This window comes from Leptidea sinapis, chromosome 1, assembly GCF_905404315.1.
Source record: "Leptidea sinapis chromosome 1, ilLepSina1.1, whole genome shotgun sequence".
In the NCBI taxonomy this organism is placed as follows: domain Eukaryota; kingdom Metazoa; phylum Arthropoda; class Insecta; order Lepidoptera; family Pieridae; genus Leptidea; species Leptidea sinapis.
The window spans coordinates 14955373-14974069 of NC_066265.1; the positions used below are offsets into that span (position 1 = coordinate 14955373).

At 38.2% G+C, this 18697-nt stretch overlaps 1 protein-coding gene across 1 annotated transcript in view; it reads right to left on the bottom strand.

The window, feature by feature from the left end:
* Positions 1 to 18697, bottom strand: part of LOC126966429 (low-density lipoprotein receptor-related protein 2) — a 221594-nt gene that overhangs the window by 17864 nt on the left and 185033 nt on the right. Inside the window, exons 3-13 of the mRNA XM_050810470.1 lie at positions 17038 to 17169; positions 10778 to 10889; positions 7907 to 8073; positions 6714 to 6968; positions 5907 to 6083; positions 5420 to 5646; positions 4634 to 4903; positions 2591 to 4196; positions 1705 to 1964; positions 1375 to 1527; positions 419 to 569 (exon numbers count right to left, since the gene is read on the bottom strand). Coding sequence (XP_050666427.1) covers positions 419 to 569; positions 1375 to 1527; positions 1705 to 1964; positions 2591 to 4196; positions 4634 to 4903; positions 5420 to 5646; positions 5907 to 6083; positions 6714 to 6968; positions 7907 to 8073; positions 10778 to 10889; positions 17038 to 17169 — 3510 coding nt within the window. The remainder of the gene's footprint in view (positions 1 to 418; positions 570 to 1374; positions 1528 to 1704; positions 1965 to 2590; positions 4197 to 4633; positions 4904 to 5419; positions 5647 to 5906; positions 6084 to 6713; positions 6969 to 7906; positions 8074 to 10777; positions 10890 to 17037; positions 17170 to 18697) is intronic.

The window sequence follows — 18697 nt, forward strand, 5'->3', positions numbered from 1 at the left end:
ACAACTATTTTAACTTTAAAATAGCGGCACAGTTGTAGTTACAGGAACATCATATGGCGACTTTGAGTCAGGCGACAGGTCATGTGCGTTATAGTGTAATGGTAAGTATTGTCGTTCAATAAGTGATTTTATAACCCCAACTTGAATAGTGTTTTGTATTTATTTAGGGAACACATATCGGTTCATACGGCCATTTTGCAAAGCGTTACGATTAAAATCATAGCTTCATGCATAGGCATACACCATAGGGTGTATGAAATTAGGCTGGCATCAGAATGAATGTGAGTTAAGCCGTTTTAATTTATCTAACCAATATCACGTGATCTTATTATGCCCCAAATAGATCCCTTAATGATATTTTTTATTATCCCTATTTAATGGTAAGCGTGTAACAAAGTTATCGTGGATGGGTTCTTACCGTCACAATACCACGTGTGCGGTATACATATCCCGGACGCTCGGCATTGGAACTGCTTGTCAGGAGCGCACTGGTGCGGCGCCAGCGATGGACAGCCCAACTCATCAGAACCGTCGTTGCAGTCGGGGATGCCGTCGCATTTGTACGCTTCCTAAACATATAGATTTAACATATTAGAAATGAATATTTTTTTTGTCCCTCTATAAATAGAGACGCAAAATTAACAGACCGTGAAGTTTCCTTGGTAAACATCGAGAAATTTTATTTGTTTTATATCCATTCTATTTCACTCTTCAATGGGTCAAGGATTACATTGGTTCCAGAGTTAACAATGCCGCTAACGAACGAACTAGCCAGGATCAGTTCAAAGATGACAGCAATTGGACTAGAACCAATAGTCCTCCGCCCTTGTGGACGGCCTGCTTGATTCATAGCCAAGGAGCTACATGATAAGAACTGGACGGAGGTGAGTGGATGCAGAAAAACAAAAGAAGGTCTACCATTCAAAAAATTTAGCTCTCTCGCGAACTGGTGGAACTTCCACACCCAAGGTTACATAAAATAATTCATGTGACAATGGGTCACTAATTTATACAGGTGTTACCAACAGTCCCCGCTGCAGTGCTTGAATGGAAGCAGGAGAGACAGCCGCATACGTCATTCTGGAGTGTGAGAGTTTGTCTGGGGTCACCGAGGACTCTCCCCGAGGTCATGGGTGACAACAGAGGTTTGATAAACTGCCTCCCAACCCCCACGCGAAATAGGCGTACTATAGTTGTCGAGTTACGGAAAATTGCCCGTGATTATCTATCACTGTATATCCATAGACTATATCCACTGTGTTATTTGTAGGTAGTATATTATTAAAAAATAATCAACTAAAGTTCCCTTTTAGAGTCTATCATTTCCCCATAATATGTTTATTTAGAAATAAAATGGTGGTATATCTTCAGTACCTGCACACACTGCTTGAGGTCAGCACACTTGAACTGGCTGGCGAGGCAAGAGACAGGAGGGCAGTCCGCCTCGTCCTGCTTGTCGAAGCAGTCATCGTCACCATCACACACCCACGACGCAGGTATGCAGTGCCCCGTCCGTGGACACGTGAACTGGAAGGTTACAATGGACATTATACATCAACTTAAGACTAGCTTCTGCAGATCCGATTTTTATATTAGAAGAGCTAAACGATCAAGTGGTTTACGATGTGAATTTGTGGATAGTGAAAACTGAGAACCATCCAAGGCCATCTGCAATACTAAATTTCATTTTAAAGATCCTGTTACCTGGAAGTAAGCGCAAGTTTTTTCAGCGCAGTGCGATCCCTCGTCCGAACCGTCTCCGCAATCGTTTTCAGAGTCGCACTTCCACGTGTTAGGCACGCAGCGCCCGTTGTCACACTGGAACTGTGACGAACTGCACGTCACGTTGACACAGCCGCTCTCGTCGCTGAAATCGCCGCAGTCGTTCTCAGAGTCGCACTTGAATGTCGCGGGAATACAGCGCCCGGACTTGCACATGAACTCCGAAGCGTTGCAAGTAGTTTCTGTAAATGGACATTTTTTATTGGCCTATTTTTGACTAAACGCACAGTTACTATTATAAAAAAAAAAGATAACGTAATAAGATAGAGCAAAAACGGCCCGGAATCTGATATCATAAATTAAGAACTAAACGACACATAGAATCCATAAAATAGTTGAGCTGTTAGTCTACGAGTGTTCGGTTTACCGACAAAAATATATTCTTGGTACATAATTATACGCTTCAAATTTTAATTTCGGTATTTGTACCATGTCAAAATTATGTTTTAATTTTGACATTTTGGCGAAGTCTTTTTTTTGAATGAATATAAGGGTCGAGACCAGCAGGACGTTCAGCTGATGGTAATTAACACGCCCATTACAATGTAGTGCCGATCACGATTCTTGAAAGACCCGAAAATTCTGAGCGGCACTACATCTGCGCTCGTCACCGTGAGACATAAGATGTTAAGTCTCAATTGCCCAGTAATTTCACGTTATGGCGCCCTTCAGACCGAAACACAGTAATGCTTACACATTACTGCTTCACGGCAGAAATATGCGCCATTGCACCCATGATCTAGCCGGCATCCTGTGCAAAGGAGCCTCCCACTGGTGGGAGTCTCTAAGTGTGAAATGATGTACTTACTTGTACAGTTTTGTTCTTCATCACTGTTGTCCAAGCAATCGTCATCACCATCGCAAACCCAACTCTTTGGTATACATCTTTGGTTGGTGCAGGTAAAGTCCCAAGAATTAGGACAGGCCTGAAGTGGGGGTTCTGAGTTTGGATCAGGAATACAACTGGTACCATCTAAAGCTAGCTTCTCCCCGTACGGACAGCCACATTTGACAGTTAAGAATTCAGTATTGTTCCGCGGAACTGCGAAACAGAATTTCTGACAGTTCCCATTGTTGATAGCGCAGGGCTGGTTAGGTGCTATCTTTTGCACATCTTCACTGTAAACCTTGACCCCATAAAGCCTGTTAGTTTGCGGTTCTCGCACCATTATATCCTCTTGCTCACCCGATAGTTTGTGCAACCGGACAATGGCATCCAATCTCCAGTCTGTTATGTATATGAACTCTTTGTATATAACTATTGAGAATGGATGTCTGATCAATCTGGAGTTTACAGTTTTAACATCAGTACCGTCTAACTTAGCGTGTTGCACGTGGTCTAACAAAGCATCGCACCAGTAAACTCTGTCTGCTTCGAAATCAATCGACAACCCATTTGGCCAACCCAATGTCACGTTCTCAAAGACAAGCAAACCACTTCCATCGGTGTTAGCACGGCTGATGTTAGCTGGACGATCCCATTCAGAGAAGAAAATATAACCTTTATTTGGATGGACTACTATAGCTCGCGGTCTCTTTAAGTCTTTGAGCAGCGTTCTTTTGTATGCTACATTTCTAGTGGATAGGACGTTAAGAGTTCCTTTCCTAGAGTCGATGTAGTATAAATTCTTTGACGCCCAGTCTACGGCTAGACCTTCTACACCTTCGTTTTGTGACGCTAACACGATCTCTTTCGTTGTACCGTTCCTGTGGACCCTGTATATCACATCCTGTAACACGTCTGAATAGTATATATACTCGTCCCGAGCATCGAAGTCTAAACCAACAAATCTCGCACGACGGGAGACTACGGGAAGTATCGCATCGTTAAAACCTTCTATCACAGGATACAATACTTTTCCTTTAATGAACCTTTGCTGAGAATACATAAGGAACTCCTTAACCAAATCACAGTTTCTCAGATCGGTTTCTAAACTGTAACCAATATTGCAGGCGCAACGGTACCCCAAGCCTCCATTCTGCAAAGCCGTGACTATGCACATCTGTGAGCATCCTCCATTGTTGTTTCCACAAGGATTATTAACGGATGTCTGTTTCAGTGGGTGAATGACTGTCAACGCCTTAGGATCCCGGATATCTTTAATTTTGTATATGCCTTCGATGCTGGAAGATCCTAAATATTTATTAACAGAACTTATGCCTTGCTTCGTGCTGTCTGACCAGTACACTTTGTCTTCGAATAAGGCCAGACGCGAAGGGCTCGGGACTTGTTGGCCCCTCAGCACCAAAAACCTGTGATTTCCATCGTAGTCAACTGTTTCAATGTAGTCCAGTAGTGAGTCACACCAAAAGATTCTTCTAGCTATGGTGTCGACTGCGATACCTGATGCTTTGTACGTAGCTTCTGATACGATTGAGCGGACATGAGTTCCGTCCATATTTGCGCGAATTATCTGAAAATAAACAAAGTAAAAAGTTTTATTATAGAAATGATGAATACGATAAGATTCTCCGTCTGTTTTATACTTAATCCTCGTAACCGGCTTTACTAATTTTATGTACAGTTCTTACATTTTTCTGTTCCAATAGGATACGAGTATTTTCCTAGCTTAAGAGCGTCAGTCTAAGATGTAATTGAGTTAGTAGAATAGCTATTTGACGAAACTATTGCAGACATAACAACAATTGGCATAAATTTTATTAAAACCATTTAATTCCATGACACAATTCTTATTTGGCTGAATTTTATAGAGAAATTGCAGTTCGAAAACGCCCTTAAAGCATAATTTCATTTATCATTAATCCATCAAATTGATAGACTTTAGACCAAATTAAACACCATTCGTCATTTACTCTTATATTAACAATAGCTTAGCAATTTATAACGTACCTGTGTACTGTCCGCTACGAACATGAGTCCAAGAGTCGGATCAAGCGCGATATCAGCAGGACTAGTGAGGTTGGAGCCGAGCACCACAGCGTGCCAGCGACCATCCAGCTCGAACACGTCGATCTTTTGACCCAGGCTGTCAGCCACGTACAGCTTATCTCCCACCCAGTCGACTGCCAGCGCTACGGGAGACCACGACCCAGCCACTCCGATATCGCTCCCGGAGTACCCACTCAAACCCGCCGGAACATTCATTTGTTGAGAGTGGATCTATCGACATATCATTTTCTAGATTAATAACTACATATAGTACAGGACACTTATTATAAGCTTAAGCTCAACAGCAAATCTCAAATCGTCAAATGCTTAAAAACAAACATTATGTAAAACTAGAAGCATCTTAAAAAAAAAAAAGAAGTATTTATATGATAAGCAACAGATCTGATTGTGATACAGCTTGTCTAATGCAAAGCTACGAATTCGATCACTTGAAACATAAGGTATTTATGTCAATGTGGCCCAGTAATTTCTCTATCTTAGGCTTCTTCTTGGCGACAGAAAAAAGCACCGCTGTAGTCCTCATTTAGCCGGTACTTTAAGCAAGATTCTCCCACAAGTGAGTGCCAAATAGATCTCTTTCCTGTGCCGTATAGGCCAAGAAGTCATTCTCATTGTGCAGAGCAAGTAGAGATGGTTGTCCGAAAAGGCCAAGAGCAAGATTCAAAAGCGTACACAACTTTGTATCCTGTATAAGCTTTATATTATGCCTGTTAGCTAAGAACCAACCTTCCTCGTCTTCAAGTCAGACCAGAACAGCAGGTTTCTTCTGTAGTGGTAGTCGAGGCCGGCAGCAGACGTCGCGTTGGCGAGTGTGGTGGGCGTCTTCCTCTCCAAGTCGAGTCGCAGCAGCCCCTTCTCATGAGCTAGCACCAGCGCTCCACCCACACTGGACTCCGCACGACACATGCTGCCATCCACGAGGGTGTAACCAGGCGCACATGCGCATCTGAAGGCTGAATATACAGAAAATTCGTGTGCTGTAGTTATGTACCTTATGATATAGATTTATTTATATAAAAGCAAAGGGACTTACTTTATGTATGTGAATACATCGGTATTCAGGACATATGCAAGAGTTTTTGGCCGTTGAGGTATGCTAATTATACTTTAATATTAAAGTGGCATAAAGTTGGGTAAACTGCCTAATTTGGACAGTTGAATCGCCAGATTTTACTGAGGAATTGTCTTGTTTTTTTCTTTTAGGTGTACTTACATCCAGGCGTGTTGACACAGAGCTGATGGCAGGGTCCCCACTCCTTGCACTCGTCGCGGTCTACGCAGGAGCGGTTGTCTGCAGCCAGGGTGAGCCCTGCTGCACAGGTGCACTGCCCACCTAAGGGCGACGCCACGCAGTTATACTCGCAGGCCAGGGCGGGACATGAAGACATTGCTGTTAACAAGACAAGACAAGGGTGGTTTAACTTTAAGTACTAATAATTATTATCAGTCAAAAGTATAGTATTAGCGGCAATATTTTACTGTAAATTCCACTACAGTAGCATTGTAACTAACAGTCCTAGCTAACTGCCTATGTGCTGGTCGTCCACCAAATCTATTTCTGCCGTTGTAGGTGTGGTGGCCGTAGGTGCCTTTAAACTTACAAGCTCATAAGAGATTCCAACTCTAAGACTCAGTCAATGAATTATATTGAAACTATGACGAACTATTTAACTATAGAGAGAAACCGTGTTATTACAAAAAAGTTAAATATGTGTTGAACACTTGTTTTAAAAATGTTCCATTACAAATCTGTGTCTTTCTGTTCAACAATCTTTAGACATTGCTTATATTTAAATACGAGTCCAAACTTATCTAACGTGTGTCACAAAGACAGCTAACAGCTGACAAAAATTGCATTCCGTCCAATTGTTTCTGTATACTACAGTTCATGTTGTGCTTAACAACGTCAACATTTATAAATAATTTTGACCATTAAAGACCCCTGGTGCAAAATGACGAGGGGTGCCGTGGCCTAGTCAACGGCGCTTCTTATTGGGCCATATTGATTGACAATACTTACAGCAAGCGGCTTCTTCATCAGCATTGTCTTCACAGTCCATCTTTCCGTTGCAGAGCTGCGAGCGGGCGATACACTTGTGAGTTCCCCCGGGTCCACCCTTAGGACACAGGTACTTGTTATCAGGACAGGTGATAGCCGTGCAGTTCGCTTCATCAGTTCCATCGGCACAATCCTTATAGCCGTCGCAGTGGTACGTTACGGGGATACACAGAGCATTGTTGCATCGAAACTGTCCAATGTGACAGGGCGGGAAACCTGCCAAATTATCAATGCATTAGAACTTTGAAACTTATTATAGAATTATAATATCCGCATTTGAAGACAACCAACGGAAGTAAACATTTTTGAAGAATTCTAAATAAATATATGATACTCTAATCTATTTAGGTTGAAAAGAAATGAGAATCAAGAATGGTAGATGAGCTTCAATCAGAAGAAGTGGCAGGAAACTCATTGCTACTCTTAAATAACAACATTAATTACAATCTATGTAAAGCGATGCAAATGCGATGTTAGTTAAAATAAAAGTTAATAAAAAATACACAAAAGCTATTGAGACACTGTAGTTACTGTAGTAACTATTATAAGGTGCTGACTGTTGCCCCCTTTAACAACATGAAGCAGAGTTTCAGAAGACACGGTAATCCAGGGATCACAAGTAAGTAGCACCCGTTCCCCAGTAGATGTAAACGGAAGTCTGGTGGCGCAAATAGCGTCCATCGGTAGATTTATTTATATACGAGAAGGGGCAAACGGGCAAAAATCTCAGGTGAGCGAAAGTAGTCAACCATCCCTTAATATCCAAAAATTCTGAGCGGCACTACAACTGCGCTCTTCACCTTGAGACATAAGTTGTCAAGTCACATTTGCCCAGTAATTTCACTAGTTCATATATAGCCTATAGCACTCAAAAATAATATGGCTTACTATTGGTAACAGAATTTTCAAAATCGGTTCAGTAGATCCATAGATTACCACCTACAGCCTCAAAAATAAAGTTTTTCTCTTTATAATATTAGTATAGTATCTGAACTTGGTTTAGTTACACAAGCTGGTAAAGTTGTGTGGGCGAAATATGCTCAAGTATCTAACAGTCCTGAGATTGATGGTGTTATCAATGCTATACTTCTTGTATGCAATGTGTGACAATGTTAAGCTCCTAATACTTATAAATTAATTGATGGTATACATACTGCAGTGTGATTCATCAGAGTTGTCCCCGCAGTCGTCTTTGTGGTCGCACTTCTGCGAGCCGTCGATACATTTATCGCCAGAAGCGCACTGGAACTGATCCAGGCGACAGCTCACCCTGCGCCCAGGACAATCTTGTTCGTCTTTACCCGTCCGACAATCTAAATACCTGTAACAACAATATTACACACTCACACAATAAATCAGAAATGAGGAGATCCGTGGGAGAACCAAAGTCGAATATAGCCCAAATGATTGCGAAACTGAAGTGGCCGGTGGGGCAGGAAAGTCCTCGAATGGCAACTACGTACCAAGAACGTACGTACGAAGAAACAGAGCAGCGAAATAAAGGTATTTTATAATGGTTAAAGTTGTGTCAAAGATTCAAAGAGTCATAAATGTCGTAAAGTAATGTTGTCTTATCGGTAATTATTCCAAGTGCTTACTTAGTAATGAAATATCGATTAGAGAGCTGTCCATGATATAATTACTGCACATAAACTCACTGCAGTCATTATATCATCAGCAAAGAACCTTTTCTTTGTTTTTTGTGCTATAAGGAAATGAACTTGAAATTTTACACAATGGTTCCTTAAAAAGACTTAAGTAACCACTAGGAAGTGAGTTTCGGAAATTTCACCCCTAAGAGAATAAAATAAGAGATGACTTGAATAATGCATAGACAAAATCATTTTTAAAATTTAAATACTTATATTTTTCCTATAAGTACCTGCTTTTGACTACAAGTGTATGAATTAGGGGTTGAGAGTATTTGGGGGCAGCAGAATAAAACATATTTTGTTTAAGAAGAGGAGGACAAATGAGCGTCCGGGTCACCTCTGATGGTGTGTGGTCACCGCCGCCCAAATTCTGTTGCTACACCAGAGGAATCACAGGAGCGTTACCAGCTTTGGCTCTTTATAACTTAGGTGCGAAAGAATAATTAAGAGGAACATTTAAATAAATAATAATTTAAACTTTTGCCTCTCAATATATTTATTAACTAGCTGACCCGGCAAAGGTCGTTTTGCCATATAAATTATTTTTAGAGTTAGGCATTAAAAATTGGACATTAAAAAAAATGGACATTAAAATAAAAGAGTTTTTCTAAAATAAACGTAGTCTAAGTACTCCTTATTACATCAGCTACCTGTCAATCAAAGTCGAAGATTAGCCTGAACAAACAGACAGACAGACAAAAATTGTAAAAAATGTTATTTTGGTAACATAACGTATGTTATTTGGTACATATATTCATATACACGTAGTAAAAAACGGTTATTTCAATATTACAAACAGACACTCCAATTTTATTTATATGTATAGATAATGCACATAAGCAATTTTCTAGAAACTGTGATACTCATAATACATGTACAAACATTAGCCCCCTTATTCATAATGGTCCGCTAACTTCGGAGTGTTTTTTCTCATTCTGACTTAGGTCAATAGAAGAAGACAGAGAGAGAATTAGCAATGCTTTAAGTTAGCAGGCTATTATGAATAAGGGGGAAAGTTGTCATGCCTACTACTCTTCGATGATGTATATGCTTTTGCAACATGATTCCAGAAAGTGGACTTAAATTCCAAGGGGGATTACAAAGGTCACCGCGATAAAAATCTCTGCAACTGCGACTTAAAAATCCTCAGTAATAAACTCATAAGTTAATGTTCGTTCGCTAAAACTTAATCAATCATAACGAATGTTTCTTTACTGGAAGGAAATGAACCAGTGGGAGGCTCCTATGCACGGATACCGGCTAGATTGTGGGTACCACAACGGCGCCTATTTCTGCCGAGAAGCAGTAATGTGTAATCATTATTATGTTTCGGCTTGAAGAGCGTCGTAGCTAGTGAAATTACTGCGCAAATGAGATTTAACATCGTATGTCTCAAGGTGACGAGCGCAATTGTAGTGCTGCTCAGAATTTTTGGTTTTCACTAGAATCCTTAGAGGTAATGCATTGTAATGGGCAGGGCGTATCAATTACCTTCAGCTGAACGCCCTGCTCGTCTCGTCCCTTACTGTCATAAAAAAAGTAAGTCTTATTACTTCTTCCGCTTATTGTTGCCGTATTTGTACGCTCAGCTGACGTTTAGCTGATGGTAATTGACGCGCCCTGCCCATTACAAGCAGTGCCGCTCAGGATTCTGGAAAAACCCCAAAACTTCTAAGCGGCACTACAACTGCCTACAGACTACTGAGGTAGTGAGTGATTTAAAGGCACGAGACAAAAAAAAATATTTGCTCTCGAGTTAAACATACAACTTTTCACCTCGACTAGCGAGAAAAGTGTTATAGGTTAAGTAAATAGTAATACACACAATCAGGATAATATTTAACAATATTTATTATAAATATCATTACTAGTATTTATTTTAAATAATAAGTCTTTAAAAAGACTATAGTAAAATTTATAAATCTAAATTTCGATAAATAACATAGAATTTTTTGTGACAATGAGATAATACGCTAGGCTAAAATGAGTTTCGGAACGCACCGGATCACATTGTTTATTTTTTTAACGCGGAGTAATTCCCGGATGTATGGTCACGTGGGGTTCGAAATTTAAATCACTTTGCCTCACGCTCGCAGCAAAAAGCGTTTTTGCTGCGAGTTTTCACATAGCAATAGCGCCCTTTTCGTGCTCGAGAGGTGAAAAATCATTATTATAGTAACCTTTGCCACACAAAGGTTTTTAACGATTCTTTTAAATTTCGTTACTCTGCTTCAAGCATTTCGATATGTGTTAAGCCTCTACACGAGGCATCTTCAGGAGATTGAATTGCAGAATTCTGGAAAGAGAGTCATCCGACGAGAAAGAGAACGTCTGAACAAGGGAACAGAGTAGTTAACAATTAACGCAACTGACCCGTCACATCTCTTCTCCTTGGGCAGGCAAGGACCCTGGTTGGCTGCGGCCTTGCCGCTGACAGGCCTTTCCACCCCGCACTGGAAGTCATCTGGCTGGCATTTGCGGTACGCTGAAAAAAAAATAAGTATTAAATTACGAGATTTAACTGTAATTCTATAGTTGGTATAATAATAATATTAATGGTTTTAATATTATGTTTGTATTTAGGTTAGGTTTGCATTATTCAACATAACAGAAATCGTCTGTTATTATTGGCAGTACACATTATATTTAAAAAAAAATGATGTATTAAATAGCGTGTACCTAAATGCTGAATTATATAAGTTATTTTATCGTAATCAAAAAAGCTCGTTTTTAATTTTTGCGTACCTTTTTAGCATTTTATTTAAATGCTGTTACTGAATATTTAATAATTAAATCAAATCAAAATCCTGTCAAAACTTTTCTTTTCTTTTAACATCTACCACATCGGAAAGGTTGAGCTTTATTGAAAAGAAGTAGTAAGAAACTCAGTGCCGTTAAATTAACATTCACAACTTCATCGTTTTACAAATCATTTCAATTACAATATATGTAAAGTGATGCCACAAAACTCAATTCCTTACACGAGTAAGTTAAATAAGCATGTAAACTTATATTAAGTTAGTTACTGTTTTTACTTACTAATTTACATACTAACATTAATGATTGGTCTCCGCTGCGCTCCAACTAGATACCGCAGGCGAAGTCGCAAAGTGAGGCCAATACTACTGTATGTAAGTATTTTGTATTTTATTAATTTCAATGTAAAATAACACGAAGCGTATGTTACAAAATTTAAAATATGCCATTGAGTGTCAAAATGCCACGTACAATAGCATCTAATAGTTGCCGTAATAAAAAGCTATTGTTTTTGAGGTAGTGCGGTATCTAGTTGGAGCGCAGCAGACACCAATCCTTAATCTAAGTATATAAATTAATAAGTAAAAACAGTAGATGCATCAATCCAGACCACCGTAAATAAGTAAAGGTATTATAAGCGAGTTTTTTATTAATAATTAAAAAAAAAAAAAATTAAACATTGTTTCTGGTAACAGGATCATCCAGAAACCACAAGTAGCGCCCGCTTAGCCCGCAAGTTAATTACATTTAGAAAACTCAAAAACGTTAGTAACCTAGTACTTGCACGCACCAATGCTCGCACATTTTGTCATAAAAAATAAATAAATTTGTACACACAATATCTGTAAATAACATTTATGATAACATGAATAAACATCAGCCTTACGATCAGAGAACATATTGGATTGGCGTATCGGAGACAAGATTATTTTAACAAAAATACTTTCCGAAGAAAGGCGGGTGCCTTAGGGTTGGTGCGGTACTCTCAGAGGTTCAAAGAAGTTTTGCATAACTATATGATCGTAGCTTGTCCTCGGGCACTCACAATACAAGACTTAATTTTATAACGCTAACAGTCTGGCCACGACTGCGCCGCTAGAAGCGGACATTCACGAGCGGTAGCGTTAGTAACTAATAGAGTTTCTGAACTTAATCGAATGCAATTTGTAATGCATAAATGAATCATTTGACTATATAGTCAAGCAGTACGCCCCCTACAAGATGGTCCGACGATCTGGTCATGATCGCCAGAATACATTGCATTGTTAATAATCCAAACGTTAGTGTGACGTATATATTAATATTTATACATACATATTTATGTATATTCTACTAGTAGTCTAGCATCTATAGTACAGGCTATGCATAATTTGGGGTAACCATGAACTGCCAACCTCAGCGACAAAATAAAAATAGGATACCAGCTACGGCATGTTATACTTTATAAAGTATTTCAAAAGTTCATAGTTAAATAATTGTTAAATAAATACATACTTAGTTGTAGCAGTATTAATATAGAATCATTAAGATCGCCGTCCACATGTAAGATGCCCATGGAGCTGGCAACATTATCCCTTATTAATTATCACAAATTCCGTTATGTCCTATTAGTTCAATTATATTAAAGCACTTATGTAATGAACCGTGCTTATATATTTTATTATAATTATTGATTTAAAGAGCTTCTGCCAGTTACTTTATCTCAGGTAGCATCCACCAACTGCAGTTTTTTTAAATATATGTAAGATGTCGTTAATTTTTTTTAATATGGAAAAGAAGGATTAGGCGAACATGTGGATTCTTACCCATCCTCATCATTATCTAGCTGTCCTCCTGGAATACCTCTTGCCACATCAGCTGTATTTCAGAAGAAACTCTGTTTAAAATTACTACTATCAAGAATATTTACAGCGTATTAACATAGTAATAGCATTTGGTAGTAATCCAGGTGTTACAATTAGGGCTACTCAGAAACTCATGAATGGCTGAATCAAATATATATCATTTTAATGTTGACTTTTGTCGCCACAGTGTATGGGCCCGCCCGCCGGTTAGCACTAACTCGTGGCCACAACGAAGGTAAGTGAACGGTGACCTTTCCAGCTTTTTGTATCAACAACTAATTCTGTTTTCTATTAACTTTTATTCCTTTATGCAAAGAATAATTTTCTTGTTAACTACGTTATAGGAAAGCACTGAATTAATAACATATTCGGATGCAGATATTAAAAACCTAAAAATAATATTTGCACTCTTATTTTAAATCGCAACACCATAATACATACAGAGTGGATCTACAATGGCAACATTAAATGACACCCATGGGTAAAAGTCTCTCTCTCTAGTCATTCCCTCATGACTGAGTATCGTGGTCATCAACAAGTGGTCAACACTTGGAGGGAACTATTTGATTCCATCGGCTTCTGCCCTGATGACGGAGCTAAACTTCGGGGAGTATTTTATTTGGTCGGTCCATCTGGTATGAGATTGGCCTCGGGCTCGCTTGCCATTTGTATCCTCTAATCAATTTCTCCAGGCTCTCATTACCCCTTCGCATATCGTGGACAGACTTTTTTAGCTGTGAGAGGATCGACTCATTTGTAAAAAAAGGGTTAAATTACTTAACCATAATCATAAAAAAAAAATGAAATTTTAGTTAATAAATGTAAGTATCAAAAAATAAATTTTTATTATCCCTCACGTCCTTACCTAGGCGTTCTGAAAGGCTACTGCGGGGCTACGTGGGACAAGTAGGTGTCAATACCTAAGCTATATTATACTCTACGCGGCGGCTACTTTGTTACTTACAGGTGGCTCCGAAATAATATTATAGAAAATTTATTTATTTGTATTCTGTTTTCATGGTTACGGTTAAGTTGCTCTACCTTTAATATCGACATTATAGCTCGACGCTGTATATTGTATGAAAAAAAATAGTTTAATAAAACTAAAAAACACGCTTTCGTTAAAAATATAATGATTGAAATTTAAAATGAACATCAATTCATGTCTTATCGACGAAAGTTAAAAAAATTATATAAATTAAGAAACATCTTATTTTGCAAATTGAAAAATGGAATAACTTTATCAAATTAATGTATTGTCATCGGTCCTCCATAAATCTACGAAGTTTGAACGAAATCTGGCCGTTTAAAGTGGGTCAAAATCGAGCCCAAATGGGTCGGTTACAAACAAACATACATACAGGTGAAGCTAATAAAAAGCGTGTAAAAAAGGTAATTGAAGTTGGTAATAAACGCCAGAAATGGCTGCAAATTCAGGCTATTCTTGTCAGTGACCAGCTGATTGAATTTGATTCACGTATGTACTTTCGCTGGAAAATTTGCCAGTGAATTAATCGACTTGCAAAATGCGATCTAAACTTATCAATTCTCTCAAAAACAATTACCTAATGGATCCTTGGAATTTTATTAATATCTTAAAAGTGTTTCACAAAATATTTCATTAGACAAAGTTTTGTAACGCAACAAGTTCAGCGTGCCAAAGTGTGACTGGATTTGTGCTGAAAAAAAAATTTTATTTGATTTTGAATACCACCCATTCAAAATAGACTACCTGAGGCCTGAGAAGAACGGGCGCAACAGGAACGGAAGAAATTCGGCGGGCTTTTTTTATATAAAAACATGGATTACAATGTAATATCGTACAATAAACATTAATAATTAAAGAGCCTGAGGGTGTTCGTTACACTCCCAGTCTGTGGTATCATTAAGAAAATCTGGCCTGTTCGTGGCCAGCTCTAAAGATAGATCATTTTATGTCAACCAGGTTCCTTACAACCCCAATATTTATCCATTTCATTATACTACATGTCGTGTGAGATTGTCTCAATAACTATCACACGATTTGATGACTTCCCTTGGTCTCTGATCTCTTTGGATATAATTTTACGTTCATATTGTTACGTTTTAGGCCTATATGGTTCGGACCAATAACTCTATTACTTGGTACCAATAACTCTGATCAACAATAACACACATAAATATAGCTTACTATCGGGTGTCCCCGAATTCGTCCACGTAGATAAAGGGTTTTTAAAAATAATAAGCAAGTTTCGGTTCCCATTATCGCTCTCGTTCCCAACATATTATATGAATCTTATTTCAAGGAATATTGTTACCTACTATTGATATAGTTATAGCTCATCGACGTGAATTTCACTTATTCACTAATCCCGCGGGAGCCATGGATTTTCCGGGATAAAATATAGCCTATGTCCTTTCCCAAGCTCTAGTCTATCGCTGTACCATATTTCATCAAAATCGGTTCAGTAGCTCCGGCGTAAAACCATAACAAACAATCTTACATTCACATTTGTAATATTAGTAGGGATTATAGGTATCACTACTAATGTTTACTTTATCTCTCTGTTATTGAATGAAGCGAAAATTGTGCCTCTATTTATGCGAGTAAAAACAATTCATAATTCTCGAAATTACTCTACTGAGTAACACAACAAGAAAACTTGTTTTTGTAAACAACTCTGTTTACAAAACAACTAGGCATGTCAAGATCAAGGTTTCTTTGCGCCGGTAAATTACCGAAGTTCAACGTCACCTTCGTAAAAGTATTAAAATACTTAGATAGGTTAGTTAGGACAAATATGAGAGATTCAATGTAAAAAGGCATCGCCTACATAAACCCTATCCCGATTATGCAAGTACACAGCGTCGCGTAAGAGCCACCCTAAAGATTGATTAGATTAAATAATTATTTATCGAAATTCAATCGAATACAAAAATATATTTTAATCCGACAGGTAGGTCCAAAGACAATTAGCTCGGGCAAACAAACGGACGCATCATTATAAATTTTCTATAGATACCGAGCATTGCATAGTACACATATAAATTAAGAGTAGTATTCACTGGGTCGCGAGCCGGTCGTCGGTCGCCGCTCTCGTTTCCGGGTCAGCGCGCGACACACGACATGCTCGAGTCTACTCGTCCTCACTCGCGAACAGCTTTCACTTAATTGCTTTTAGCTTTTCATCTCGAGAGCCGTATGTAGTGCCGCTCTAATTGTTGTTTGTTTTTACAAGGTTTCACAACGAACAAAGTCACCCAATTTATAGCATTTTTCACGAGTGTTGACGAAATATGAAGAGTTTATATTCTTTCAAGAATTTACTGTCATATTCAAATAGTACTATTTTTTAATATAGAAAATAATAACATTTTTTTTTTATGGAATAGGAGGACAAACGAGCGTACGGGTCACCTGTTTTTAAGTGATCACCGCCGCCCACAATCTCTTGCAACACCAGAGGAATCACAAGAGCGTTGCCGGCCTTTAAGGAAGGTGTACGCGCATTTTTTGAAGGTACCCATGTCGTGTCGTCCCGGAAACACCGCACAAGAAAGTTCATTCCACAGCTTTGTAGTACGTGGAAGAAAGCTCCTTGTAAACCGCACTGTGGAGGACCGCCACACATCCAGATGGTGAGGATGATATCCTAACTTGTGGCGTGTCGTGCGAAGGTGGAATGAAGTAAATTGTATTTTTTTTAATAATCCGTAAAGTAATCTACATTATTTCGATATTAAATTGTATAATAAATATAATTATAAATAATAAATTATTTATAATTCAGCTGTTTAGAAAAAAAATGTGTGATTTTCATTTAAACGCTGTCTCTCTATGGCTTTCATTGTTAAATAGGATTAAAAACACAGAAACACCATTAACCATGTTTTCGTTATATATATTATAATTAGCGTTTATACAGGATCACACGCAAAGCCAATTTATTCTAATAGACAAATAACAATTTCATTTCATAAATGCTAGCAATAATCACAGAGTGCCAATCCTTATCCGTCTATGTTATGGTGTTGATAAAAATGATTACTCACTGCAGTCCGCCTCGTCCGTTCCATCCACGCAGTCGACGTGCATATCACAGCGGTAGTGTGGTGGTATGCAGTATGTCTTGTTCCATACATATTGACCACACGTAAGTTGGCCCGCTTCACATTCGGGAGGTTCTGTAATTAAAGCAAATATATAATATAAAAAAGGTTCGTGTTGGCAATAGTATATTTTTGAATAAACATTCACATATTTTAAAACCGGTTCAAAAGAAATTTTTCGTGTATGACGAATAAATACGAGTATGATATAAAAATATTATATTAAACACTAACGTAACTGGTAATAAAAATACGTATTGCAAGTAGCAAATAGACAAATATTGAAATCAATGTATGTTAAAGTTTGAAGAAATATAATTTAATTCATAATCTATAAATTATATATAATGATGAATTACAATCAGAAATCTACAAAGCCTTTTTATTAACTGGAGAAAATTCCAATGAGGACTTGTTTCGAATACGAATGAATAACAAACCAACCAACGTACGCAGTAAAATGAACTTCCGTCAATAAAGAACAAGAGCAAACCGAATCATCAATTACACTATATCCAGTAATTCCAAACATTTGGAAACTCGTACCCAATAAATATTCAAAGCACAACGGAGGGATCAATCGTGCTCCGTCATTAGCACAAAGGTCGGATCGGGCCGAGCAGCAATCAGTGTCGGCCATCAATCACGCTGACTCTCGGGCTGCAAGTGCGGAGTCGAAGGTGCCGCAGGTGAGTGTGTAGGGTCCTTATCAGTGCGATTTTCAATTGGATTTACGCTTGGCGAGTTAAATGATTCGATCCAAACGGTATATTGTTTAATCGCTCAATGCTTCTCGTAGATACAGTATTGTTTGAATTGTCGTAATATCGTGTGGATGGTAAACTTCCTTATAATGTTACTCATTATTTGAGACTCCAATATGGTCCGAAAGTTTGAAATTTGAAATTGTAATGTATATGAGGTGAAAGCACGATAAACAGTTAAAAAATTTGCAGTTCTCGTCAAATAAACCGTTTGATGCCTTTGATTGTCTTAAATTAAAAATATAAATTAAATTAAAAAGCGGCAAGGTGCGTACATGAATAATTCTTAACCATGAAATTTAGGTATTACTCTTATCATCATCAATTTGTACTTTTGAAGTAAAACTTCCTTACGCACGCTTTACTTGGGGAATCGCGAAAGATCGCCTGCGTTACGCGAACGGTGATTTCTTGATTGTATTGCAATTTAATTTCGTTCTTGAAGGATTTTATAACTTTATATTTTGTTTCAGTCAGTGGTCTACAGTACACTCGTTTTTTTATAATTTATCGTTAAAATTTTATTAAAGGGCAAGCAAGTTTTCTCATGCACTGTTTCATAGCCCTCTCCATGGGCCTAATATGGACCCAATTGGGTCCAAGGCTTGGCTATGATTCGGTGACCTCCGATTATCCTGGTGATTTCGCCTGTCCAATTCCTGATGATGTTTCAAGATGAATTACTATCGAAAATATGAAGAATGGAACATTTAAGATATAGCGGGCGTATCACCCTTCTGATGAGAGTCCATCAGATATATTATTTCCGGTAGTTCAAGTGGGTCAATGGTCAGATACAGAATTTATTATAGAAGTTGTTAAAAATGCACGTAATCAGA